The sequence below is a fragment of the Fundulus heteroclitus genome, chromosome 20, assembly GCF_011125445.2.
Source record: "Fundulus heteroclitus isolate FHET01 chromosome 20, MU-UCD_Fhet_4.1, whole genome shotgun sequence".
In the NCBI taxonomy this organism is placed as follows: domain Eukaryota; kingdom Metazoa; phylum Chordata; class Actinopteri; order Cyprinodontiformes; family Fundulidae; genus Fundulus; species Fundulus heteroclitus.
The window spans coordinates 3,952,611-3,979,397 of NC_046380.1; the positions used below are offsets into that span (position 1 = coordinate 3,952,611).

Sequence of the window (26,787 nt, forward strand, 5' to 3'; positions counted from 1 at the left end):
CCTGCAGGTGCAATGCAAAACTAGACTAGAAAAGGCTGTTCCTGCGAAACAGCAGTGAGAATGCTAATCTGCAGAATGATTGAGCAGAAGATGCAGAAAACATTGAAATCAGATTTGAAGAATTTGAAAAAGTTTGAAGAATTTGAAAAATTTGAAGAATTTGAAACATTTGAAGACATTTGGAGAATTTGAAAAAGTTTGAAGGAATTTGAAAAATTTGAAGAAATTTGAAATATTTAAAAAATTTCAAAAAATTTAAAGGAATTTGAAAAATTTGAAGAATTTGACAAACTTGAAGAATTTAAAAATTTAGAAGAAATTTAGAGAATTTAAAAAAATTTGAAGGAATTTGAAAAATTGGAAACATTTAAAAAAATTGAAGAATTTGAAGATTAAGAACAACTAAAAAAATTCTGAAGAAATTTAGCAAGGCGCCTGCCTCGTGGTACCGTCAAAAATACTAACGGGGAGTAACACTGCGAATTTCAGCTTCCTATGGTCTTCACAGCACCCACAGTGCTCTTCGAAAGGTGCCATGTTAAGTCAATGGACCTCCTAGAAGCCTCTGGCTAAAAGGGTTGTCATGGAGACTCCCTCACAGCTGTAGCCCTCTATTTGTCTGTAAAGGCAGAACAACCCCGGCTAAGCAGAAGTTGGTAGGACCTTTCTAAAGCTACTTCTGGTTAGCAACATGCTAACCGTTAGCCGCTAGCATGGTTGTGTTCAGTATCACCGGGTGATTGTACTCTGTCAGTTTGGTCCAAATCCTGTACTGGGAAGTGCCTCAAAAAGGGGTGCCAAAACTTAATGTCACCAAACGTGACCAAAGTTCATGGGTCAGATTGGCCTCCTTTAGCAACTCAGCCTCACCACATCTGGGCCAAGAACTCAACATTTGACCAAAATGGTCAGTAGCGCCATTTCCCACATGTGGGGGGTGCTGTATTGGCCAATTGGGTCGTGTCTGGGCATCATGCCAGGTCCTGTTGGAAGCAAAGGCCCAATAGGAAAGCATGTGACATCCAAAATGGGACAGAAAACTGACACATGGCTGAAAGTCACTTGAAAATTTTAAAATATTAAGAGGAAGTGACTGTGCGAATTTCAGGCTCCTACATTAATCACAGCCACTGCAGTGGATGTTGAAAGTTGCTATTCTATCCGAATGGAGCGTGTCCCTCTGGCCCTCAGAGTTCCGTCGTCATGGAAACTCACTGACACAGCTGCAGCAGCCAGTCTCCCGAAGTGCAGAGACTTTGTCAGACTCTGACTCATTGAAATAGAATGGAGAACTTTGCCTCGCACAACGCTCCATATCTCCTGTTCTGTAAATGGTAGAGACATAATTTTTTCAGCGTTTAGTTCGTAACGGATAGGAGAACAAGAAAAACTATCGGTTTTTGCTAGAAATATTCTAATTTAGGCGTAAAAAATTATGATATAAAGAGGATTTTTATGAAATTTAAGAAATCCTCTACAAACGGTCCCGAACAAATCGCTGTAGCTGGAAAAGTATAAGAGATATCAAAATAATTCTTTCACTCTGAGTATCAGCAGGCTTTTGAGGACTATGGAGTTCATTTTTAGGTTTGTACAAAAATCGGTGTAGGCACAGCGACGATGTAAAAAGTGGATGATGTGGAAGAATGAAGCTCCAAAGCGTTTTATGGATTTTGCACATTCGCTACTCCCGAACAAATTGTTCCTGCGGAAAAACCGTAACAGTTATCCACAAAATTCCTTTTTTATGAGTGCCAGAAGGGTCGGGACATTCATGTGTGAAAGTCTCATGCCTGTACATAAAACAGTTTAGGAGTAGCGACGATGTAGAAAAGTGCCTCATTTGGGGAGATTGAAGTCTGATTCTGTTTTAGCATTTTCCCAAAACGCTACTCCCGAACAAATTGTTCCTGCGGCAAAACCGTAACATTTATCGACAAAATTTCTCTTTTGTGAGCGCCAGAAGGGTCGGGACATGAATGTGTGAAAGTCTCGTGCCTGTACATGAAACGGTTTAGGAGTAGTGACGATGTAAATACATGTGATGTTTTGGATTTCCATGTGTCATTTTTGAAAACCGCTCCATAGGAAATGAATGGGGAAGGTTTCGGGTTTGTGTCGCTCTGAGGTGATTTGCGAAAAATCTATAAATCCCACACCAATGATGGTTACATTTTCCGAATCCAGACAAAAATTCCTACGTTTTGATGTATGATTTATGTGGATAGGTTGAAAATTGAGCGAGTGAGAAGAAGTTGTTCGGAGAAGAAGAATTTGTTGAATTTCTAGAGTGCGCACTCTAACAGAGGCTCCTTGACAACCATAGCAACGCATGTTATTTGCTGAATTTCTTGAAAAGCCAAAATTATTTTAAGGAGGTACTATATGAAAATGGTAAAAGATATGAAAAAGCTGAACTATACCATAATAGCTGAAAGATATCACTACATTTTAAAAGTTGAATGGCGTTTCTAGCTGAAAGTAGGCTGAAGCAGTAAGCTGTCAAAAAGCTGAAATATTTGAAGAATTTGAAGGATTCTCCATTCATTTGAATGAGAGCAAAAAACTCACAAAAAGTTGAATATTTTAAATATTATAAAAGTTATAATTACCAAAAGTCTTAGCAGTAATGTCCTGAAGGAGCTGAACGTTTTGATACCAGAATGGTTGAAATCGGTTGAAAAATGCGGAACGAGTTAGGCGTCGAAAAACGTACGGAATAATAATAATAAAAAGTAAAGAAAAACAGGAAAACAATAAGTGAGAATGCTGTATAGCATTCTCACTTGATAACACTAGACTGGAGAACAGTAGAAGTCAGTAGAGTGAGAGAAATAGGCCCTGATGTCCTCCAGCAGCCTAAGCCTATAGCAGCATAACTATAGAGGTAGCTCAGGGTAACATGAGCCACTCTGACTATAAGCTTTGTCAAAAAGGAAAGTTTTAACATTAGTCTTAAAAATAGATAGGGTGTCTGCCTCATGGACCAAAACTGGGAGTTGGTTCCACAGGAGAGGAGCCTGATAGCTAAAGGATCTGCCTCCCATTCTACTTTTAGAGACTCTAGGAACCACCAGCAGATCTGCAGTCTGAGAGCGAAGTGCTCTGTTAGGAACATACGGGGTAATCAGAGCTCTGATATATGATGGAGCTTGATTATTAAGGGCTTTATACGTTAGAAGGAGAATTTTAAATTCTATTCTTGATTTAACAGGAAGCCAATGAAGGGAAGCTAAAATAGGAGAAATATGATCCCTCTTGTTGATTTTCATCAGAACTCTTGCTGCAGCATTTTGGATCAGCTGAAGACTTTGAACTGCATTTTGTGGACTTCCTGATAGTAAAGAATTACAATAGTCCAGCCTTGAAGTAATAAATGCATGGACTAGTTTTTCAGCATCACCCCTGGACAGACTGTTTCTAATTTTGCAGATATTCCTGAGAAGTAAAAAGGAAACTCTGGAAACCTGTTTAATATGGGATTTAAATTACATGTCTTGGTCAAAAATAACACCAAGATTTTTTACTTTATTACCAGAGGCCAAGTTAATGCCACCCAGATTAAGTGATTGATTAAGAAGTTTATTTTTTGAGGACTCTGGTCCAAAGATTACAACTTCTGTCTTGTCAGAATTTAGATGAAGAAAATTTAAAGTCATCCAGCTTTTGATGTCATCAAGACATGACTGCAGTTGAAGTAACTGATTGGATTCATCAGGATTTATGGATAAATATAGCTTAGTGTCATCAGCATAACAGTGGAAATTAATTAATTTAATTAATTAAATATAAGGTCTCTCCCTCCAAAGACTTTGTTAGTTAATGAATTGATTTCTGATAATCAGATTGATTTGTTTTGTCTCACAGAAACCTGGCTACAAGAGGACTACGTTAGTATAAATGAGTCAACCCCCTCCAGTTGTTCAAATTTCCACATTCCCAGATCTGTGGGAAGAGGAGGAGGAGTGGCAACCATCTTTCAGTCTGATTTATTAATTAGTACCAGGCCAACTAATAATTACAGTTCTTTTGAACATTTAACCCTCAGTTTCCCTCATCCAAACTGCAAAGCAATAAAACCTCTTCTGTTTGTTGTTTTGTATCGTCCACCAGGCCCTTACACTCAGTTTTTGGATGAGTTGTCAGATTTCTTATCTGATTTGGTGTTAAATACTGATAAGGTTATTATAGTGGGTGATTTTAACATCCATGTTGACACTGAATGTGATAACCTTAGTGTTGCCTTTAAAACTATCCTAGATTCAATTGGTTTTGCTCAAAATGTGCATAAACCGACACACTCTCGGCTCCATACTTTAGACCTTGTTCTGACATATGGCATTGATTGTGAAGAATTAACAGTATTCTCTCACAACCCTGTCCTGTCTGATCATTTTTTAATAACATTTGAGTTTAATCTAACTGAGTTCTCCACCCCCAAAAGAGGGTTCCATTATAGTAGATTTTTATCGGATAATGCTGTATCAAAACTTAAAGAGTCTGTCCCCTTTTTAATATCCTCAGTATTGCAGAAATGCCCTGTAGATGGCAGCATTGCTGTTTCTTCCCATTCACAAATCGATACCTTTGCTAACAATCTGACTTCCTCATTGCGTTCTGCATTAGACAATGTAGCTCCCTTGAAAAAGAAGGTGATTATTCACAGGAAGCTGGCTCCTTGGTTTAATTCAGAGCTGCGTTCCTTGAAGCACAATGTTAGGAAATTGGAAAGAAAATGGCGCTCTACACACCAAGAGGAATCCTACTTAATCTGGAGGGACAGACTATTGTTGTATAACAAGACCCTTCGCAGAGTTAGAGCAGCATATTTTTCATCATTAATTGAAGAGAATAAAAATAATCCTAGATTTCTCTTTAGTACAGTTGCCAAACTTACCCAGAGCCACAGCTCTGTTGATCCATCCATTCCCTTAGCTCTTAGTAGTAATGATTTTATGGGATTCTTCATAAATAAAATTGATGCCATTAAAAATAAAATAATTGGCATCCTCCCAAACATGATTACCTCGTCCTCAGTAAGTGAGGCAGCATTGGAGGAATCTTTAGAATCTGCGCAGTGTTTGAACTGTTTAGAAGCAGTAGAGCTTTCTGAGCTATCTAAAATTTTAGCTTCATCTAAACCCTCTACCTGTATGTTAGACCCAATCCCAACCAAGTTGTTTAAGGACATATTCCCTTTGATCAGTGGCACTATTGTAGACATGATTAATCTATCCTTAGTAAATGGATATGTACCACAGGTTTTGAAAGTAGCTGTTATTAAACCTTTACTTAAGAAACCTTCTCTTGATCAAGATGAGTTACTAAATTACAGACCTACATCTAATCTTCTTTTTTTATCTAAAATTCTTGAGAAAGTAGTTGCTAATCAACTTTGTGAACATTTACAAAGTAATGACCTACTTGAGGAGTTTCAGTCAGGCTTGAGAGCTCATCATAGCACTGAAACAGCTCTGGTGAAGGTCACTAATGATATTCTCATGACCTCAGATAATGGACTTGTGTCTATACTTGTCCTGTTAGATCTCAGTGCTGCGTTTGATACAGTTGATCACAATATTCTCCTACAAAGACTTGAACATACTGTAGGGATTAAGGGGAAAGCATTAGGCTGGTTTAAATCTTATCTGTCAGACAGATTCCAATTTGTTCATGTTAATAATAAATCTTCCTCAAACTCTAGGGTCACCTGTGGAGTACCACAGGGTTCAGTCCTTGGACCAATTCTCTTTACTATATATATGCTTCCGATAGGCAAAATTATCAGACAGCATGGGATTAATTTCCACTGTTATGCTGATGATACTCAGCTATATTTATCCATAAATCCTGATGAATCCAATCAATTACTTCGACTGCAGTCATGTCTTGATGACATAAAAAGCTGGATGACTTTAAATTTCCTGCATCTAAATTCTGACAAGACCGAAGTTGTAATCTTTGGGCCAGAGTCCTCAAAAAATAAACTTCTTAACCAATCACTTAATCTGGGTGGCATTAACTTGGCCCCTGGTAATAAAGTAAAAAATCTTGGTGTTATTTTTGACCAAGACATGTCATTTAAATCCCATATTAAACAGGTTTCCAGAGTTTCCTTTTTTCACCTCCGGAATATCGCCAAAATTAGAAACATTCTGTCCAGGAGCGATGCTGAAAAACTGGTCCGTGCATTTGTTACTTCAAGGCTGGACTATTGTAATTCTTTACTATCAGGAAGTCCACAAAATGCAGTTCGAAGCCTTCAGCTGATCCAAAATGCTGCAGCAAGAGTTCTGATGAAAATCAACAAGAGGGATCATATTTCTCCAATTTTAGCTTCCCTTCATTGGCTTCCTGTTAAATCAAGAATAGAATTTAAAATTCTTCTTCTAACGTATAAAGCCCTTAATAATCAAACTCCATCATATATCAGAGCTCTGATTACCCCGTATGTTCCTAACTGAGCACTTCGCTCTCAGACTGCAGGTCTGCTGGTGGTTCCTAGAGTCTCTAAAAGTAGAATGGGAGGCAGATCCTTTAGCTATCAGGCTCCTCTCCTGTGGAACCAACTCCCAGTTTTGGTCCGTGAGGCAGACACCCTGTCTACTTTTAAGACTAGGCTTAAAACTTTTCTTTTTGACAAAAATTATAACTAGTGGCTCATGTTACTCTCAGCTACCTTTATAGTTTTACTGCTATAGGCTTAGGCTACTGGAGTATATCAGGATCTAATTTTCTCACTCTATTGAGTTCTACTGTTCTTCAATTATGCATTATGTGTTGTCATTTCTGCTTTAACTTTCTGTTCTCTCTCTTTTCTCTTCATAGTAGGTACACCTGGTCTGGCGTTCTGTTAACTGTGACATCATCCAGAGAAGACGGCTCACCCGCTACTACCATCTAATGTAGAACAGATTACTAGATCAATGTGTGCTTCTGTGCTTTTTTGTCTCTCTTGTTGTGTCTCTGCTCTGTCTTCTGTAACCCCAGTCGGTCGAGGCAGATGACCGTTCATACTGAGCCCGGTTCTGCCGGAGGTTTTTCCTTCCCGTTAATGGGTGGTTTTTCTTCCCACTGTCGCTACATGCTTGCTCAGTATGAGGGATTGCAGCAAAGCCATGTACAATGCAGATGACTCTTCCTGTGGCTCTATGGTTCCCCAGGAGTGAATGCTGCTTGTCGGGACTTTGATGCAATCAACTGGTTTCCTTATATAGGACATTTTTGACCAATCTGTATAATCTGACCCAATCTGTATAATATGATTGAACTTGACTTTGTAAAGTGCCTTGAGATGACATGTTTCATGATTTGGCGCTATATAAATAAAATTGAATTGAATTGAATTGAATCCCATGCTCTCTGATAATTTTGCCAATCAGAAGCATATATATAGTAAAGAGAATTGGTCCAAGGACTGAACCCTGTGGTACTCCACAAGTGACCGTAGAGTTTGAGGAAGATGTATTATTAACATGAACAAATTGAAATCTGTCCAACAGGTAAGATTTAAATCAGCCTAATGCTTTCCCCTTAATCCCTACAGTATGACCAAGTCTTTCTAGGAGAATATTGTGATCAACTGTATCAAATGCAGCACTGAGATCTAACAGGACAAGTACAAACAGAAGTCCATTATCTGAGGCCATGAAAATATCATTAGTGACCTTCACCAGAGCTGTTTCAGTGCTATGATAAGCCCTGAAGCCTGACTGAAACTTCTCAAGTAGGTCATTACTTTGTAAATGTTCACATAGTTGATAAGCAACAACCTCCACAAAAATTTTAGATAAGAAAAGAAGATTAGATATAGGTCTGTAATTTACTAACTCATCTTGATGAAGAAGAAGATATAGGTCTGTAATTTACAAACTCATCTTGATCAAGAGATCAAGATGTACTACTACTACTACTACTTTATTTATAAGCACTTTAAAACAACAGAAGCTGCGACAAAGTGCTGTACAGACAACAATCATTAAAAGTTTTAAATGGAAAAACAAACGATTACAATAGAAACCTGAAAAGGAATAAGAGCAAATGTCTTAATATGTGTTAAAAGCCAAGGAATAAAAATGTGCGAGTTTTAAAATTGGACAATAAAGAGGTACTTCTGATATGAAACAGGAAATCGTTCCATAACTTAAAACTAAAAAGTTTTAAAAACACTAAAAGCTCTGTCTTCTCTGAGCTTAAGTTTAGACCTCCAGGAGCAGCTGATTGGCTAACCTGAGGCAACAAGCAGGAGGGTATGGGTAAAGTTAAAAAGTTTGATGCCATCCAATCTTTCAAGTCTTCAAAACACAATAGTAGGGGCATGACTGTCATCAGCATAAAAATGAAGAGAGATCCTATGTTTTCTGAGTATTGAACCCAAAGGAAGCAAATAAAGAGAAAAAAACAAGGGAGCAAGGACTGAGCCCTGAGGAACCCCATAATGTAGAGGAGTGGCTGAGGATTCAAACTCAGCTATTTTTACAGACGTGTCTTTCAGTCCATTTTTAAAAGATTACAATAAATTATGATTGTGTTGAAGGAATATAAAGAAATCAGGGCCTAATCAGGACTTTGCACAGTTTCTGTCTATAAAGTGACTCCTAAAGCAGATCAGGTGTCACAGGATGGAGGTCCTCCTAACTTAGCGTTCCTACCTCCTGCTGGTGGGGAAGTATCTGGAGCAGGTCTGTCCATCCCAGGAGCAGTACGGGTCTCTGGCCAGGCAGCATGCAGCACAGTCCGACCCGTAGAACTCACACCTCTGCAGCCCCAACTGGACCAGGCCAAGCTCACTGCAGACGTACAGCTGCTCCTGAGGGGAGGAGACACAACACAGCAGATCTTAGTTTTATTTTATCAGACTCATTAAACATGTCCTCTTTCCTTTTTAAATCAAAAGAGATGATGATTTAATAAAGAAAGTTTGCAGCAGGTCAGTGTTGAGAAGAAATGACAATAAGAAAGTGAAACCTACTCGCTTAGTGGACAGCTCCATGCTCAGGATGGGAGTAGGAGTCTGAGGATAAAAAAGGTAAACCAGCATAAACAGGTGATTGAAAATAAAAGCGACTTTGATTTGATAAGAATAAGAAAGTTAAACTGAGAAATACATGTTTGTGTAAAAATATCATGCAATTTATTTGGCTGTTATCTAAAAGATTCATTATATTAATTGTTTTTTGCTGGGTTTTTTCCCCTTTGATACATTATATAAACAAATGAGCAAGAAAAAAGAAAGATACCATTTACTCCTAAAGAAATAAAGTTAATGTCGCAGTGATTGTTCATGAGCTCCAACATGAACAAAGTTTCATAAAAACAAAGTATTTAAACTTTCTCTTTACTCTAACCTGTAGTTCTTGTTTTAGTAAGAAACAGGAAATAATCTTTGAAAACTAATTAAAGATTCAGTTTAATCTGAAAAAGATAAAACTCCTGACTGAGCTGGGACATGATCCCAGCTCAGTTTGTCTTTAACAGCCATCGTATTTTGGGTAGGTGGTGGACGGGGAAGTCCTCGCCGCAACATGAAAAACTATGACTGGCTGCAGGGTCAGGGAAGCTACTGAGATTAGAAATCAAATAGGTCTCTTTCTTTTTTTTCAGAGGGATACATTTTCCCCACAGCTCAATTTTTTCTGGGTCACTGACCTGTATTAGCATTGAACAAAAAGAGCCAGTGACCTTGACCTTTGAGCCACTGGAAGTATTTTCACGGGGATCTGGCTGTTCTCCGTCCTGTCAACACCGGGGAGACCCGGTCGCTGCAGAACGGTCTCTCATCTTTTTAAAGCTCACTCAACAGAAAACTGAGGAACCAGTAGCAGCCGTCCTGCTGCTGCTCCCAGGAAATTCACCGGCTCTCGTTCTAATTTTCTTTCACCTCCGGTTGCGTTATCCTTTTAGAAATGTCCTTCATTCTCTGATGTTTCTTTACACAGAACATTTTAGAAAATGTAATTTTCCATGTTCATTCCTCCTGACCACCAGAGGTCAGTGCCTAGCATTTGGAGATCTACATGTGTGCAGCACAGAGGTTGAGAATATATACCAACAAAGCCACGCCATTGGACATGACCTGGGTGACGTCAGCGGTACCCTTTTATACCTGAAGTTCTCATTTTGGATACACATTTGTCTATGATTGCTGTCCTCGCTTGCAGCCTCGCAAACCATCCGGTTTGGAGTTACTATATCCAGCTGTGAGTGATTGCAGCTCCGTGATTGTATGGCTACCATGATGTCAGCTCCATTGGGACACAGCTGCCATAGCTGCTTGGCTCCGTTGAGCCCAGAAGATGGTCATGTTGTGCCCCTCTTGTTTTGGGGTTGGAAATTTGAGGGAAGCCCTCCGTGGCAATGCCTGTCGTAATTGTGTCTGTATGCCCCTGGCAGAGAGGTCTGCTAGATTTGCTGTGATGGAGAGTAAAATGCCTGAAGGGACTTCGGCCTCGAGCCTCAGAAAGCATTGATGTTGCAATATATATATGTGAAGGGAACGTGTCCTGCCTGGAGCCGCCTCCTCACAGCCATGTTTTGGGCTAGCTGCCTGCTCGCTGCTGAGATAACCAGCTTTACCTTGGAGTAATTCACTGGCAGCTGGACACCCGACGCCACAACCAGAGAGAATATAATATATATAATATTTGTGTTTTGTGGTCCGCTCATTGTGACAAATATTGTTTTGGAACTGAATTTGTTGAACCCGAATTTAGCCACACACAGAGCCACATTTAATAAACCCTGTTTATTGACAAATGGTGAGTTGCGGAGGGAAGACCGGAGATTGCACTGGACTGGAGCTGGTGGAGAGTGACGACAGGAGCCAGTGGACGTGAAGGAGCAAAGGCAGGCGGATGTGAGGGCGAAGGAGACGGCAAGGCAAACAACAGTAATGAAGGCAGGCAGGAGGACGAATGAAGACGAAGACGTTCTGGCGGGGAAGAGCTGGCTGAGGAGGGTTTATGCAGGATGATTGGCACGTGGACTGAATCCGACTTGATTGGGGCGGCAGGTGGCAGTGATCAGGCGTGGAGTGGAGACTAGAGGTAACTGGGCTGGGTGAGAGGTGGATAGGTCTAGAAACTGTCCAAGGTCAGGCAGGCCAAAAACTGAACCCTGTGTTATGGGAGTTCTGAACAGATGACTGACTTCCCTGAGTTACTGAAGAAGGAGACGGTGGAGTGATATAGTTCCAGCACTTTTATTGAGAAACAGAGCAGAGATAACATAGATGGAAAGTAATCGCACCCCACGGTCCCGCTGAAGTCTGCGTCTGCCCTGTCTCTGCCTGCCTCGCTTTTCGGGCTTCCCCTAATACTGCATCGTGGCCTTGGTTTGAGACATAACAAAGACAGTCTATCATAGACAATAATCATTCTACGCAGCATTCAGCCTTGCACTCAGTAAACAGTGGAACTTATACACAGCCATCATGTCTCCAGGCCTCCTCTGTCCGAGATGTGTGAGGCCATAGTGACTTCAGAATAATAATTCTTATAACACCCTGACAGTTTAATTGTCATTGTGAATCGGTTGAAATACATATCAAATGTTGTTCTAAATTAGTTAAGCTAATTTGATCTTATTCCAAATTAACTGTGGAACCAACTCCCAGTTTTGGTCCGTGAGGCAGACACCCTATCTATTTTTAAGACTAATGTTAAAACTTTCCTTTTTGACAAAGCTTATAGTTAGAGTGGCTCATACCCTGAGCTATCTCTATAGTTGTGCTGTGATAGGCCTAGGCTGCTGGAGGACATCAGGGTCTAATTTTCTCACTCTACTGATTTCTACTGTTTTTCAGTCTACTGTTCTCCAGTTTTGCATTGTATTACATTGAAATGACTGTCGTCATTTCAGCTTTTAACTTTTTGCTTTCTCTCTTTTTCTTCATAGTAGGTACACCTGGTCTGGCGTTCTGTTAACTGTGACATCATCCAGAGAAGACGGCTCACCCGCTACTACCATCTAATGTAGAACAGATTACTAGATCAATGTGTGCTTCTGTGCTTTTTTGTCTCTCTTGTTGCGTCTCTGCTCTGTCTTCTGTAACCCCAGTCGGTCAAGGCAGATGACCGTTCATACTGAGCCCGGTTCTGCCGGAGGTTTTCCTTCCCGTTAATGGGGAGTTTTTCTTCCCACTGTCGCTTCATGCTTGCTCAGTATGAGGGATTGCAGCAAAGCCATGTACAATGCAGACGACTCTCCCTGTGGCTCTACGGTTCCCCAGGAGTGAATGCTGCTTGTCGGGACTTTGATGCAATCAACTGGTTTCCTTATATAGGACATTTTTGATCAATCTGTATAATCTGACCCAATCTGTATAATATGATTGAACTTGATTTTGTAAAGTGCCTTGAGATGACATGTTTCATGATTTGGCGCTATATAAATAAAATTGAACTGAATTGAATTAAGTAAGATAAACTTTGGTTCTCCAACTTAGATCTGCAGTGCACCAGGATTCACTGAATCATTATGATGATTTTCAAGTTTTAACTCTTTTAATAAATTCTTGCACTTGAAGAGAAGTTGTCACTCCTCTGTTCTATATTTGCACAGAGTTTGCTGATAAAAGAATACCAGTGCTCAAATCATTCCTTTCAATCATTGTCCTAATATCAGCCTAAAAGGCACAGGCTGATATAGCCTTTTAGGCTGAAATTCACAGGACCGAGGGTTATCTTTTAAACATTAAATAACTTAATACAGTGTGTAACAATAGCACAACAATTGGCGTCCCTTGGTGGGCATTCGTAAACCCAGCCTGCACACATATGAGAATATTACCTGTGACATTTTTAGACTTTTGAAAAAAAAGTTGCTTTTTTTCCGCTAGTGATAATCAACTGTACTCCAAAAAGCATAAATTAAAATGCTTGAATCTATCAGGTTTTTGATGTAACCAACAGTCTTGCAGATGATTTAACTTTTACTGTCTGGACCAAAAATTTGTGGCACATCTGAGCCCAGATGTGGGATTTATCCACATGTTTGCACAACCACAATTCTTAATTTAAAAGTCCACAGTTATGCGGTCAGAAGGAATAAAAGATTGGGAGTTATGTATGGTACTAAAGTTCTATGAATTCTGGTTGACTGCCAGAGTTGCTCGTCACTCAGAGTCTCATGAGTACATTCTGAAAAGAAACAAGTGCTTGGCGCGTCAGATATAAAAGCATACCGTTGATGTCACACAGGTTACAGGTGACTTTGCTACAATATATTCTTGACTTCTGTGCTGCTCACATGTAGATACCATCCAGGTCCTAACCACGTCCTCTGGTGGTTCTGCAGAACTCATGGAACCACAGTCACATACATAAAACCAGTTTTCCTGGACTAATGTGTCCATTAGGAGCTTGAAGACGACTCCTTGAGGGAGACAACACGGTGCAGAGTTGGCAGAGGAGCACAAGCAGATACCAAAAAAAGCTTTCCACTTTAAAAGTCCTGTTCAGTTACAGTGGTTTGCAGAAAATACCTAAAATTCAGCCGTTTGGACTCTCTGCATTCTTTGTCCATTCTGGATAATCTCACCTGGAAGACGGTGAGTTCCTCCAGAATAACCTCCTCTGTTTCCCAGTTGTCTCTGATGACTGACACAGCCTTCACCACCTTCCCATCATCTGGAAAATGTCACATCAAAAAGAACAGAGATGGTTCAGAAAGCCCACAGTGAAAAGCTCTGACCTGTCAAATAGACACACCGGTTTAAATTAACCTGTCTCTTCTAATAAATGGAGCAGAAAAGCGCTGGATTGGATTGATTTATTTTATTCAATCTCTTCCACAGAGAGAACAGAAAAACACGTCAGAAAGTTCAGGTTAAAACCCTAGAAGCTTATTTGTCATGTGCATCTCTCCTTCTGCTCTATAAATTTGGGGCGGGGGTAAAAACCCCCAGAGAGAGATCCACTTAGAGGAGATATATAGAGCCTTCAGAGCAGCTCTGGCCCCGTTAAATTACCTCTCATTTATCACGGTCCAATCATCCTTTCAACAGAATGGACTTTTTTACAAACTGACACCAGGTTGATGTTGCTGGAGAAGCTCAAAGACACAATAGTCCACATTTTCAGAGCACAGAGTGAAGAACGTTAAAATCTGAGTTTCACTTAAAATGAGAAAATAAACCTTAACTGAACTCTGACAACAATATAAAACTAAATCTGATCCTTTAATCTTTTTAATAAAATACTGTCTACAGCAGAAAACCTTCTAGACATCACCTCCATACGCCTCATCCTCCCTCTCACCTGTTCCCAGGTGTAAGACGTCATACGGCCCATCCTGAGCCTCCACTCGGTCCACAACAACCTTCTTCAGCAGGGACGGGCCGTTGACCCGGGTCAGGACGGGTCGGCCGCCCAGAGGCAGGACGGGTTCCCACATCAGCTGGTGCTGCCGCATGAAGCTCACCACCTCGTCTGGGAAGTCCTTGGTGGACTTGTGCAGAGCGTCGTACGTCTCGCTGGGACACTGAGAGGAGAAGAGACGAGAACGTGGAGAGGAGAACATCAGGAGGGCCGTTAGGAGGCAAGATTTGGTAAAAGTTTAAAATAAAACCTGGAAAGTGAGATTTCAGCAGCTTCTACATAATGTGTTAAAAATTAAACTGAACACAATAAAGATATGGATTTAAAATAGAACATTTCCTGCTAGTATGAAGGAGAAACTAAAACAGAAACAGTTTATTTCCAGAATATTATCGTTATTACAGCTAAAACCAAAGCAGCAGAGGTGGGGACTCGAGTCATTGATTTTATGACTTTAGACTTGACTTAAAAAAGTGTTCAGAGATTTGTGACTTGGACTTTAACACTTAAGATTTCTTTAATTTAAAAAATGTGCACCATTAATTAATTTCACTCAGTATCTACCAAAGCATTCTGAACATATGTGTGTGTGAGCTGCAGCACAGCTGATGAAATTAACCAGATTTAAGGACAAAAATGCTCCCAAGAGTAATTTCATTTGGGTCTGAATATGAAGTTTTGCTGCGGCATTTTTCACTGAATATTCTTGAAAAATAGAGTTTAAAAGAGGACTGTTCTTGAAACAAAGTTTAATTTTATTGTTTTGTAAGGTCAGGTGTACTGGTTTCATCACGTTTTGAGACAAATACTGATTTAAAAAGAACACTATTTTACATTATTTATTATTATTTACATTATTTCAACATTATCAAAGTGTCAGACTTGAGAAATACCTGTTTTGACTTAAGACCTGACTCAGGACTTGACGATAAAGACTTGAGACTTAACTTGGGACTTGGTTCCACTTCCAAAAAAAAATCAGCTATCATGTGTTTGTGCTTTACATTGTTGTAATGTTGCTGATTCGTGTTCCCTTCTTTCTTCTTCTAAACATCGTAAAAACTACCAGCTACTAGTCATATTCGCTCTGCAGAAAAACTGGTTAAACCTAAATACCCGGTTTAAGAATAAAGAAAAGGTTGAATTAATATTATCTGGTGAGAACAATTCCACTGAGGTTCAGGGCTCTGAATTTTAAATTTAGTGACTGGTGGATTGAGTTTTAAAGTAAAGTTAGTGCTTAATCTAAGAAAATATACAATCAAACCCTTTTATCTTATCTTATAATTTAAACTTTAAGTCAAGTCAGTAGAAAACACGTCTCTTTAGCACCAAAGGAAAGGTGACTTCTTGTGTTAATCCTCACTCTGATTTGTGCAGAAAGTCACATTTTCCTTTAGCTGGAAACATGAGGATGATGGAGAGATGAGAAATCAGGAGCAGGAAAGATTAATTTGTTGAACAGATAAAGAAACTTTGAGCAAACGAGGAGGAAAGTGAGAAACGTGGAAGCCTTTATTGTCTCTGCGGTGAGCCGCTGGTCAGGAGGTCGGCACCACAGAGTCTCAGCGACGGCGTCATCTGGCTTATAATTCTTCTGCCTGATTTAAGGCTCTCATCGCTGACACGGCTCACCTCTCCTGCAGTCAACCGTGTGATTGAACGGCACGCCACAGAGAGCTGAAATAATACCTGACACGCCGACCTCTGACCTCACCACCAGCAGAAACGGCCCAGAGGAGCCGAGGCGTTGGACCTGCAGCGGCTGAACCTTCCTCACGTGTTTGGACTCTGATCTCACAGGAAATTCCTAATTTCTCCACAAAAACACAAATTCCCCGCAGCTTCCAATATATGTGGGACAAATGATGGACTGTGAGGCTGAATGTGACAGTTTAACTAAATAAAAGACAAAACGTGACTCCTCAATGAGCTGGGCTGCAGTTCCAGACACAGAAACTACATTTAAGCATAGCTGGGTAAAAATTAAAGGTGCAGTAGATTTAATTAATCTTATATGGATTTTCCTGCAAAGCCTACTTGATTCCAGGGATTTTTAACATCAAGATATATTACAAAAAACATTAGGTGATCAGGTTTATCAAAGGAAGTGAATTCAGCTGCAGATAAACAGCACAAAACACCAAACTAGACCAAAATGCAGCAACACTAATACTTCCTTTTTTCCTTCATATTAACAAGGGAAGCAGCAGCCAAGTGCAGCTGATCAAAGGCACTGATGAAATTATCATTATCATTGTGAGCTGCTCTATAAAAGCAGGAGAGCAGGAGTAATTTATCCAATCTGGGGTTGATTTGGTGTTAACACAATGCCAGGATAGAAAGACTTTAAAGGAGCAGCGACTGTTGCTCCCCATCAACCTGAGAAGGGTTAAAGGTCATTTCCAAACCACCTTAAGTCCATCATTATGCAGAGAGGAAGATTATTCCCGAGAGGAGAAGATCTGAGCTGCCGACCTTCCCAGGAGTCAGAGCGGGAAGCTCCGAGAAGTTATTAAATGATTCAGGAACTGAAGCAATGTGGGTGAAGTGAGAGAAGTTGGCCAAGAATCATTATTTTATTTTTCTGTTGTAGCGGTAGTGTTACAAAAACAGCATTAAAATTTAGCTAAAGCTGCTTTTTATGTACTTCGTGTTTATGAAGAACCTGTCCTGATTGGAGGTGACTGGTTATGGTTTTTATTTAGATTCATGTTTTTCTTGTCATTTATGTTCCATAGGTCTTGCCTTTGTGTCACCTGAAGCTCTGCCTATTTACACCTGCCTTCCACAGTTGCTCTCTGCCTGTTGGTCAGAAAGCCTTGCGAGAGTAGTCATCCAGCATTTAGTGTTTTCATCACCTGTTTTTGGATTTTCCTTGTTACCTTGCCCTTGTTGGACACCTCATCAGCTCTCTATTTCTGGACATGACCTCAGGCTGCTCTGATCACGATTCTAGCCGTGCCCGTGGTTCGGCCTGCCTTCTCCTGGTGTGAGCAGCCTTCTCCACTTTGGACATTTTCCTTTGAATTGTTTTATTTTTTATTTTATATAAAAACTTTAAAGCACAAATCCCTGTCTGCCTTGAATATCGGGTTCTCTGATCTGCTGTTCTCTACAGAACAAATTTTTTTAAAATCTAAACCGAGTCTTAGCGGCAGTAGCAGAAAAAAAACTTCATGGTGTTCACAGTTTGGGAACAACTTCATTTAAATTCAACCAAACATAATGTTTGCAGTAAAACTGTATTTTTTTTGTATTTTGTTTCGGGGCATTCATGTGGAAATAATGAGCCAATGATGTCAGCGCTTTGTTGATCTGTTTCTTCAACTTGCCCATTATGACCTCCAGTAAAGATATTCCTGTCTTTTCAGGAATTCCTGTAATTATCTGGACAAGGATGGATGTAATTTTTAACCCACCAAAAAGAAAAATATCTGGATTGCTGCTGACAAGGCCTCAACGTTCTGTTGTGGATTGTCTGGATTCGGGACGCTTCTTGTAACCCTAAAATATCTCCATTATGGATCGAGGTCTCCAGAGGAGCTGGACCATCTGCTGCAGGGTTCCTTGTTTTTGATGTGTCCACATCTCTGCTGCTGCAGGAATAACTGAGGATAATTGTCTCATTTAGGAGACTGAGTAATGGAAATAACCTACACTGGGATGTCTTTGCTTCCGCATAACAATCAGTGATTTTCACCGACCTGCAGAAAAGCCCTCAGTAACTCCTGCCTGGTGAGGACTGTGAAAAACAAAAGCTCATCGTGTGTCTGAACTCACCGTTCCAGGTCTGGGGTAAGGGACGCGGCCCTTGTACTCCACCCAGCGGTAGTCAGGACCTTCTTTGTGGGCAAACGGTCCATTGAAGGCGGCACGGATGGAGGCCATGGAGTAGACGCACACCGCCGAGCCCTGGAAGATGGAGCTGTGGAGGAAGGAGACGGTGGATTACCTGGGGTGGAGGACTGGCCGTTCTCAGACATTTAAAGGATGGGAAAAATAAATCAGGGTTAGAAACATTAAATTATAAAATTCAGTAAGTTAGTTACAACCAGGGTCCGAAATTAACACTCGCCAGTTGCCAAATGCGAGTAAATTTCCCGTTTGGCGAGTGAATTTCAGAGGGCTAGCTGCCACATGGCGAGTAAATGTTTGTACCAAATAAATTAAAAATAACATAAAAATAACAAAACCCATCTGGGCTGCGGATGTTCACAGCTCTGTCCATCCAGAACTCAGTCTAAACTCCTCCTTCTGTGGAGCAGGAGGCATGGGGGGAGAGCGGCTCCCAGATAAATCCTTCATTCAGAACCAGTCATGGCTGCATGCTGGATCAGAAAACAGATCTGCTCACCAGATACAGTCTAAAACGCCAATTGGTCTGTTTATAAGTTTCGTTCTTATTTATTCTGCATTGATTTAACTACGTGCGCTGTGTCTCTGTGCTTCATCGCTCTTACTGCCCCCCGCCCTCTCGGAGCCAGGTGCTTTTATCAGCGTTCAGCCTTCAAAACATGAATCACTACGTTTAATGTCCTTCCACTCGTACCAAAATGTCCCAATTAAAGTCAATAGGAGAGTCAGTAGCTGTATTTCATGCTCTTTTGTTTTTAACGACACAGAACCAGCGGTGCTTCGGTGGGCGTGGTTCCTTGCGCTTGAATTCAGGTGCGCAAAATTACGTTACATATAATTTAGGTGCGCACTTTTAAGGGTCATTTTAAGGAACTTAAAAGGATCAGTGTAAAGACGCAGCGTGAACCCCTGCGTGCTTTAAGTGTTGCAGCGGAGGGAAAAATGTTGGACCGTATAGGCTTGATTAAACTCTTCCTTATTCACAAATGAGACCAACATGGATATAATAATGATAATTTCTAGTGTTTTTATTGCCTGGATGTGAATCTGATAATTCATATTGTGCCTTTTATAATAAACTTAATATTTTCCTATCAAAGGTAGGAAACAAAGATTTCTCTTCCAGGATCCAGTCAGCCACTGGTTACAAGTAAAAGAGAAAGGCTACAACTAAAGGGGGGATGGAGGAAAGAGAGACAAAGACTGGACGATAGAAGGGAGGGAGGAAGGACAGGTGGGTCTGAGTTTCTACATCAGGGTTAGAAAAACACAACTTGACCTTTGACCCCAGGCACCCACCCACATCTGACCTCTGGGCCCGAGTGTGGATGGGTGTAAACGAGGCGGCCGGGCAGCGAGTGGAAGGTCAGATCCTCCCTGAACGTCTGCAGATGTTTCCTTCAGCAGACGATTCGCTCGCTGGGCGTTTTTTTATTTTTAAAATGTTCTGTAAAAACTGTGGGAAAATAAATATCTCCTCACCTGGAGGTCCTGAAGACGCCGTAGATGGTCGGGTTCTGAGGATCCTTGGTTTCCAGAACAAAAATGTCCTCTAAAACAAAAACAAGTTGGGAACTTGATGGTCAAATAATTGTGTAAAAAGTGAAGAAGCTGGAGAGGAAGGGACAGATGGGTTACCCAGCTCATCAAAGTGAGTATCGACTCCAGACGGACCGGGAACAGAACAGACCAGTCGGGCTTTGAGGAAGGTGGTCCAGCGGTTGATCAGACTCCTCTTCCCACCGACGTCATTCTGGAGGGAGGCAGAAACAGAGATTCAGCATAAACCTGATCCGGTGGTTCCTTCACTTCAGCTTCAGTTCAGAACCGACCCGTCCAACACGGCATGGTGAGCAGCAACACATTCAGAAACTGGAAGCTGGGTCAGGCCTAGAAACCGATCCAACAACTGGACTCATTCCTGGAGTTTAGGAGCTTTTTTATGATTTTTATGAAAACAGTCTGACACGTTCAGGAACTGGACTGAAAATGACTGAAAAAGCAACCATGGTCTTAGGAACTGTTGATCCGGGTCACCCTAAACAAAGAAGTCTGGGTGCTTGGATGGAAAATATATTTACATTTTTTTTTATCAAAATAAATGCTAAATAATTTTCTTGTTTGGCTCAGTTTGTCTCTAGACCTCCAAAAAGAGCCAGGCAGCATGAAGACGCTGTCAGGGAATCTAACCGTCGGGTTTCTCCGTGTTAGAGATCATGAGATCACAGAGACTGGACTAAAAAATCGGTTACCATGGAAATTACAGACGGAAAACAGACTCTGGAGGTACAGAGTCTAACATATTTGGGTTGGACAGAATGGCTGATTAGGGGAAAATGTGTCAGCAAAGAGACGTCTGCATCACAGCATGATCTCCACCAATGTGATGAACAGAGCACTGATATCAAACTGTTACACACCCCTGAATGGGTGGACACAAAAACTTAATGTCTGTGTGAGGAATGAACGAGGCTCTCTGGCATCTGTTGTGTTGTTGTGTGAGAGTCCAGTACTGAAGCTGTAAACATCCCTCTGCCTTTTAGATTAAATATGGTAAAATAGAGTTTTGGTTTCAGGAGTCTTTTTATTACCACAGAAGTCTCCAATAGAAACAGCCTGGTGTGACCGCAGCAGGTCTTTAACATCAGCAGATGCCTGCTTACCTTGCAGACTCGAGCCACGCGGCTGTAGACCGTCTTGTCCCACTGGCCGGCCTCCACCGCCTTCTCCTTGAAGAAGAAGTAAACTTTATCATCGTCTGGACTGTGGGTGTCAGGGATGGAGAAGGAGCCCACGAAGTCCGGCTCTGAGGAGGACACAGAAGGTCTTTAATCGTCAATGGATGAAAGGAAAAGGGGATTTTAACAGATGTGCATCACGTGGGTTAGGGTTAGACTCCAGCCTCACCGTTGAGCCAGTTGTGATCGTACGCCTCGGTACGGATGTAATGCTGACTGCTGCCCTGAACAGACGTGCGGAATATCGCTGCGTTGGCTCCCATGAAGTCGACTGAAGTCCCAGCATACAGTTCACCATCTGTGGGGGGGGGGGGGGGGGGGGGGGGGGGGGGGCAACGACAGGGTTACAGCATCAGAGACGTAAAACCAAGGAGCAAGGCAGCGTCACTCTGCTGTGGGTTTCTTTGTGGGACGTTTCTCCTCAGATCTCCATTTAATGGAGGAAAATGAGACGTGTTGAAGTGGCCTGGGTAAAACTTTCATGGTTTTAATGTTTATTTAGCCAAAAGCTGATTACTCTGCCTGGTAAATATGTAAATAAGCGCCCTACCCAGCCTCACCAGCAGCTTTAAAACAAAAAGAACGATCCTGTATCAAAGCTGCACGATTCCCTAAACAGACGGTAAGCATCCTGGAAATCTGCTCCTGTGCTTGTATACTTATAAAGGGGATAAAATTCAGAAAAGATGTTTTAGCACATCAGCTGATCCACAAAGATTTGTTTTATGTGAACTGGGGTGGAGCCAAAAAACGAGGATCAGGTCGTGATGCTGCAGAAAACCAGAAAGTGAATAAAACACCAGAAATCTGTCAGCATTTAGAAACCATTCCTGACCCGGTCAGTTAGAAATAACGTCAGCTGCTTCACTCCTGACTGATGGCCTTTAAACTGACTCCTCATGCCCTGATGGGTCTGAGCAAAGAGCTCCCATAATATTTGCAGAGCATACTGATTGGTTAAATAGAAATATTTCTGAATTTTCCATTGAGCGCATCTGGGATCTTGATCTGAAAGTGGGAAAAAAAACCGTTTTCCTGCCATTAACCAGCTGTGACTAGGAGCATCTAATATCTATGAGCCAAGGAGCGCTCACAGAGAGCTTCAGAAGCACCTGGAATCAGCAGAAACTATGAAAACAAGAAGTTATAAACTTAGCCACAATGGTTTCTGTGCAAGATTATTATTATTGCGTAAGACTGCTGAACAAAGCAGGTTGAAGCTTCTGTTAGATTTGCTGCAGAACATCAGCACAAGCCAGTGAACTGATGTGAGAACAAAGTCTGGTCTGATGCAGCCAGAACTGAACTATCTGGATGTCATTAAAGACAAAATGTTTAGAGAGATGATGGTGCTGCACCTCGTCCCATAAACGCCTCAGGGAGGTTTGGAGGAGGGAACATCATATTAAACCATGTTTGGAGAAATTTACTGAAAATGTTTTGATAAGAACAGGAAAAGGTCAGCCAACATCTCTGCAGACCACACCTATCCTGGACAAAAACTATACGGACCTTTACCTCCAGGGCGGCGCTACAGAGCGCTGTTTACTAAAACCAGAACACAGAGTCCCCAGAGAACCTGATCAATGTCACGATTATCTCCACCAGTCCAACAAAGTCTTCCTGTTTTGTAAAAACATTTTATATTTCTATTTACCTTCATTATATGTTATTTCTGAAAGTAAGAACACTGACAACAAAGTGGAACTAAAGTTAACTTTCTTGTTTTTGTTACAAACGTTATTTAAAGTTGATTCAGAATTTATGGAAAATCAGCTGGTTAAAGTGAAAAAAATAGATAGATAGATAGATAGATAGATAGATAGATAGATAGATAGATAGATAGATAGATAGATAGATAGATAGATAGATAGATAGATAGATAGATAGATAGATAGATAGATAGATAGATAGATAGATAGATAGATAGATAGCTCAGTTTCAACAGTTTGTTGTTTCCCTCAAAGTTTTTTTGTTTGTTAAATAAAGATTTTCTGCTGGACTTCCAGCTGGATGTTTATGACTTTTATTAAAAAGTTCTCCAGAGGAACGCTTCCTGCTCTGCTCTCCAGCTGTGGAACATCCATCAGACGACATTAAACTCAGCGCTGCAGCGGATCCTCAGGGTCTCTGTCTCTGTGAGCATCAGCTAAATGGAGTTGCTGTGTTTAATGTGCGCAGTGTCGCGTGGGGCAGCGGCTGACGTCAGCATGTGAAATAACTCACTGGGACCACACACGGCTCACGCTCTGCAGCCGGCCGGCGGACAGTGGAGGGACTGTATGCCGCTCCACATTAGTGTCACCAGAATATGAAGAGAAGGACATAAAATCATTTAACATTCCCTGGCTGTGAGCCTGCAGCGTGTTGTGGATGTCACCCACCGGTCAGCCGCACAGCGAAGGGCTCCCTGGGACTGAAGGGACATTTCCCTCGTCCTGACTCCACCGTGTGGGACAACTTCAACAGCGGCTCCTGCAGGACGGAGACATGGGGGGGGGGGGGGGTATGGACCACACACAGAGTGAAGAAGTGCAAAGATGACTCTGATCCCAGTTTGTTGCATATCAGAGTAAAACAGCGGCTCTGCAGAGACAAACTGAGATGTTTTCAGACGTTAACAAGACAGAAGAACTTCTGGGTGCAACTTAATAACCAGCAAAGGATCTCAACTGATAAAATCATCTCACATCTTATTGCTTTTGTCCTTTAGTTTACTCACCCTGGTTATTCTGCACCGCTGAGCTTACAGCTGAACAGAACAGTTGGCCATCAAAGGTTAAACAGGTCCCACTATTCAGAGAAAAGCTTCTTTGTGCACCTCAGTGATTTTATCTCTACCTCTGGTGATCTCTTTAGGAGTACCACAAGGCTCCATTCTAGGATATTTTCCTTTTTTTATTATTTGTTTCGACTCGAAATCAATAGTATGTGCCAGAAATATGACATCTGCTTTAATATTTTGCAGAAGACTGCCAGGACGGATCTCTTACCACAAACGTAATCATCAGGTAACATCAGCCCTAATATTGTTTTTATTTATTTTTTCAACCACATGCTGTTTACTTCCTGTCATTTTCCTCAGATAAAGAACATCCCATATGAAAAATGTGTTTATTTTCCTTTTTTAAAGGTTCTCTTTCACAAAGAATGCACTTCTAAAATTGTAAAATAAAATGTAATTTCCTACTGTAAGGAATTCCAAATTGTATTTTATTAATTTTGATGGGTCATGAAGTTTTAGCAGCCTGTTTAGATATAAATCAAGGTTAAAACTGGTTATTTGGATTGTAAATGATAAGGACGCCTGGTTTACTCTGTTCTGGTCCAGATTTGAATTTTTTCCACAGCTCTTAAAACAATAGACAGACTTTCTGACGCAGAAAATATAACAAAAAACAAACATTTGACTTTTACTGAAACACAAGACTGTAAAAGTAAAAAGAAAGAGCATACATTAACCTGGTTCTTCTTGCTTTGTCAGTGCATAGAATATGACAGTATATCAATAATATTTAATAAATGTATTATTTCCAACAGTATGGAAGTGGTATTTACTAAACAAGTAACAAATATCTCTGAGGTCACAGCACATGTGCACATTTCAGTTAAACTATCTGCAGTTTAAAGGTCTATGAGTAAAGGAGGGAGATAATTGCTTAATTGACTAAGTTTCTCACCTCTGGGTTGTGGCCGAGCTGCAGGTACGTACACTGTGGATGGAAAGCACCGGTGCCGCAGGCGTAAACGTGAGTCTTATTGAAAGGCTGCAGCACGCGAACAAAGTTGGCACAATCTCTCTAAAAATCAAACGGAGAGAATATCTGTGAACATCAAGAGTGACCGTTCCCTGTGTGTGAAATAAAACAAACATGACAAAAGGTACACAATATAAGTTAAAGCAGATTTCCTGTTCTTCCATCCTGATAAAGGGTGAACAGTGTGTGAGATGAGAAATAAAGTTTTCTCTTACCTCCAGACTTTTTCCTGCCAGCCTGCAGAGCTCCACATGTTCTCGAGCAGCAGGCCAGTGGACCTGATGGAGAACATAAAGAAAATACACAAACAGCATCAGTTCTAAACATCCCATCAGCAAAAAGGGTTGTTAATAAATAATAAGAAGCAAACAAGGAACCAAACACTGAAGGAAATATATCTGCTAATCGCTTTCTAATGATTAACTTTAAAAAAGACTTCCTGGGGACGGTTTTAACACATCAGCTAAAGAGATATTTATTTTTAGAAAAAGAACTGTTCATGTTAATAAAAACTGTGTTTTGTTATTAAGCATCTGATAATTGTTTTTTAAAAAGACTCTTTGCTCACATTTGTTACATTATGATCGATTTCAAATCAGTAAAATGCAGATTAATGTCTAGTAGTGCCGGCTGGTAATAATATTAATCGCTGATAATGATGAGCTTCTGATTAATTTTGTTTAAAAGACAGAAAAGAAATATTTGATTAGACAGAAACTTTTTGAAAGTCATTCCTTAATAATTATTTCCTTATCCCATCTGTTTAAAATAACAAAAATGAATGCTAATGCTGATTATATCTAGTAAAATATACCTAACAGCATGTATTAAAAACTTAATTGTTGTTTAAATATTTAAACTATAATCATTCCTTGAGACATTTTGTTTCTGTTAAGGTGATGTTTTGCTGAACTTAAAGCTAATAATTTCAGATGCTAAAACATAAAGACAAACTTTTAATTACATGTTGGTAAATGTCATATAAATACATAATTATTAGGTTACTTTTAATTAACTGATACCTAATAGTTACTGTTTGATCATATATTTTGCAGTCTAAATAGATGAAATAAATGTTTTTAATGTTTCCTATTTTAAAACAGACTAACTTTCAGACTAATACTAAATCGCTGCAACCAGCTGTTGTTTAAATCCAGACATTCTGATTTGAATACTTAGGAAATGATTTAAGGGAAAAGCAAGGAATAATTTAAAGGATAATTAGACTTTAAGTTTTGCTGGTTCCTGTGTGCCAAAGGAAATAATGAAGTAAGATGTTGGCTCAGTGTTGCAGCATTCCATCTCAAGCAGCTTCAGTTCTTTATTTTTCTGCATCGAGTTGATTTTTAGGACCTAGAAACCCTGAAAAAGTTATAAATCAGAGAGTCTGAGCCTCTGACCTTGTGGGCGGGGCGCTCCAGGTTGTCGGGGCTCAGCAGGTAGACGTGGTCCTTCCCTCCGACCAGCAGCCAGCCGCGGTCCTCGTCCAGCAGCAGGACCTGGTAGCCTCCGCTGACCCCGCCTCTCCAGTGGAGCGCTGAGCCGTTCCTCAGATCTGGAAACGATTCAGGAACACATTCAGGGTGTTACTGAACCGACCGCTGCAGACATTCAGTCATAACAATGCAGAGTTTTTCAGAGCTGATGGTTCCCAGCGTCTGTTCCAGGTTATCCTGATTATAACGTTTCTGCAGGAAAGGTTTCCAGCTCATCGTGGAGCGGCGCCCGCTGAGCCGTGATGCTGGTGTGGACCTCCTCCTTTATATCGACCTTCAGATAATCATGAAATGTGAAAAACCTGGGAGGGCATCAAAGTTTGGCACAAAGCAGCCATTGTTTAAATTATAAAACTGAAATAAACTAAAGAAAATCAGCCTCACATGTAAAGTTGCAGCAATGACAGGTGAGCATAGAACAAGGATTCAAACCTGATTTTAGTTTATTTGTTCAGTAAAATGAGCCACAGACTAACACGTCACATGTTGCTTTGGTCAACTTATTTGTTTTACAGTTACATTTCAAATAAATTTGGCCTGATTTATTCTTGCAAAAAGTTCAAAAGTTTAATAATTCATAGCTAAATGCTGCTGATCAGAAGCATCAGCCGCCTCTTAT

General features: G+C 40.7%; 1 protein-coding gene across 1 annotated transcript in view; it reads right to left on the reverse strand.

Moving 5' to 3' along the window:
• si:dkey-49n23.1 (semaphorin-3D) overlaps nt 1-26,787 on the reverse strand; it is a 95,383-nt gene that overhangs the window by 14,047 nt on the left and 54,549 nt on the right. The window contains exons 3-15 of the mRNA XM_036151531.1: nt 26,073-26,227; nt 24,888-24,950; nt 24,595-24,714; nt 23,299-23,389; nt 21,084-21,212; nt 20,840-20,982; nt 19,815-19,929; nt 19,659-19,728; nt 18,102-18,246; nt 14,259-14,481; nt 13,540-13,628; nt 8,972-9,013; nt 8,652-8,809 (exon numbers count right to left, since the gene is read on the reverse strand). Of these exons, the coding sequence (XP_036007424.1) occupies nt 8,652-8,809; nt 8,972-9,013; nt 13,540-13,628; nt 14,259-14,481; nt 18,102-18,246; nt 19,659-19,728; nt 19,815-19,929; nt 20,840-20,982; nt 21,084-21,212; nt 23,299-23,389; nt 24,595-24,714; nt 24,888-24,950; nt 26,073-26,227 (1,543 nt within the window). The remainder of the gene's footprint in view (nt 1-8,651; nt 8,810-8,971; nt 9,014-13,539; nt 13,629-14,258; nt 14,482-18,101; nt 18,247-19,658; nt 19,729-19,814; nt 19,930-20,839; nt 20,983-21,083; nt 21,213-23,298; nt 23,390-24,594; nt 24,715-24,887; nt 24,951-26,072; nt 26,228-26,787) is intronic.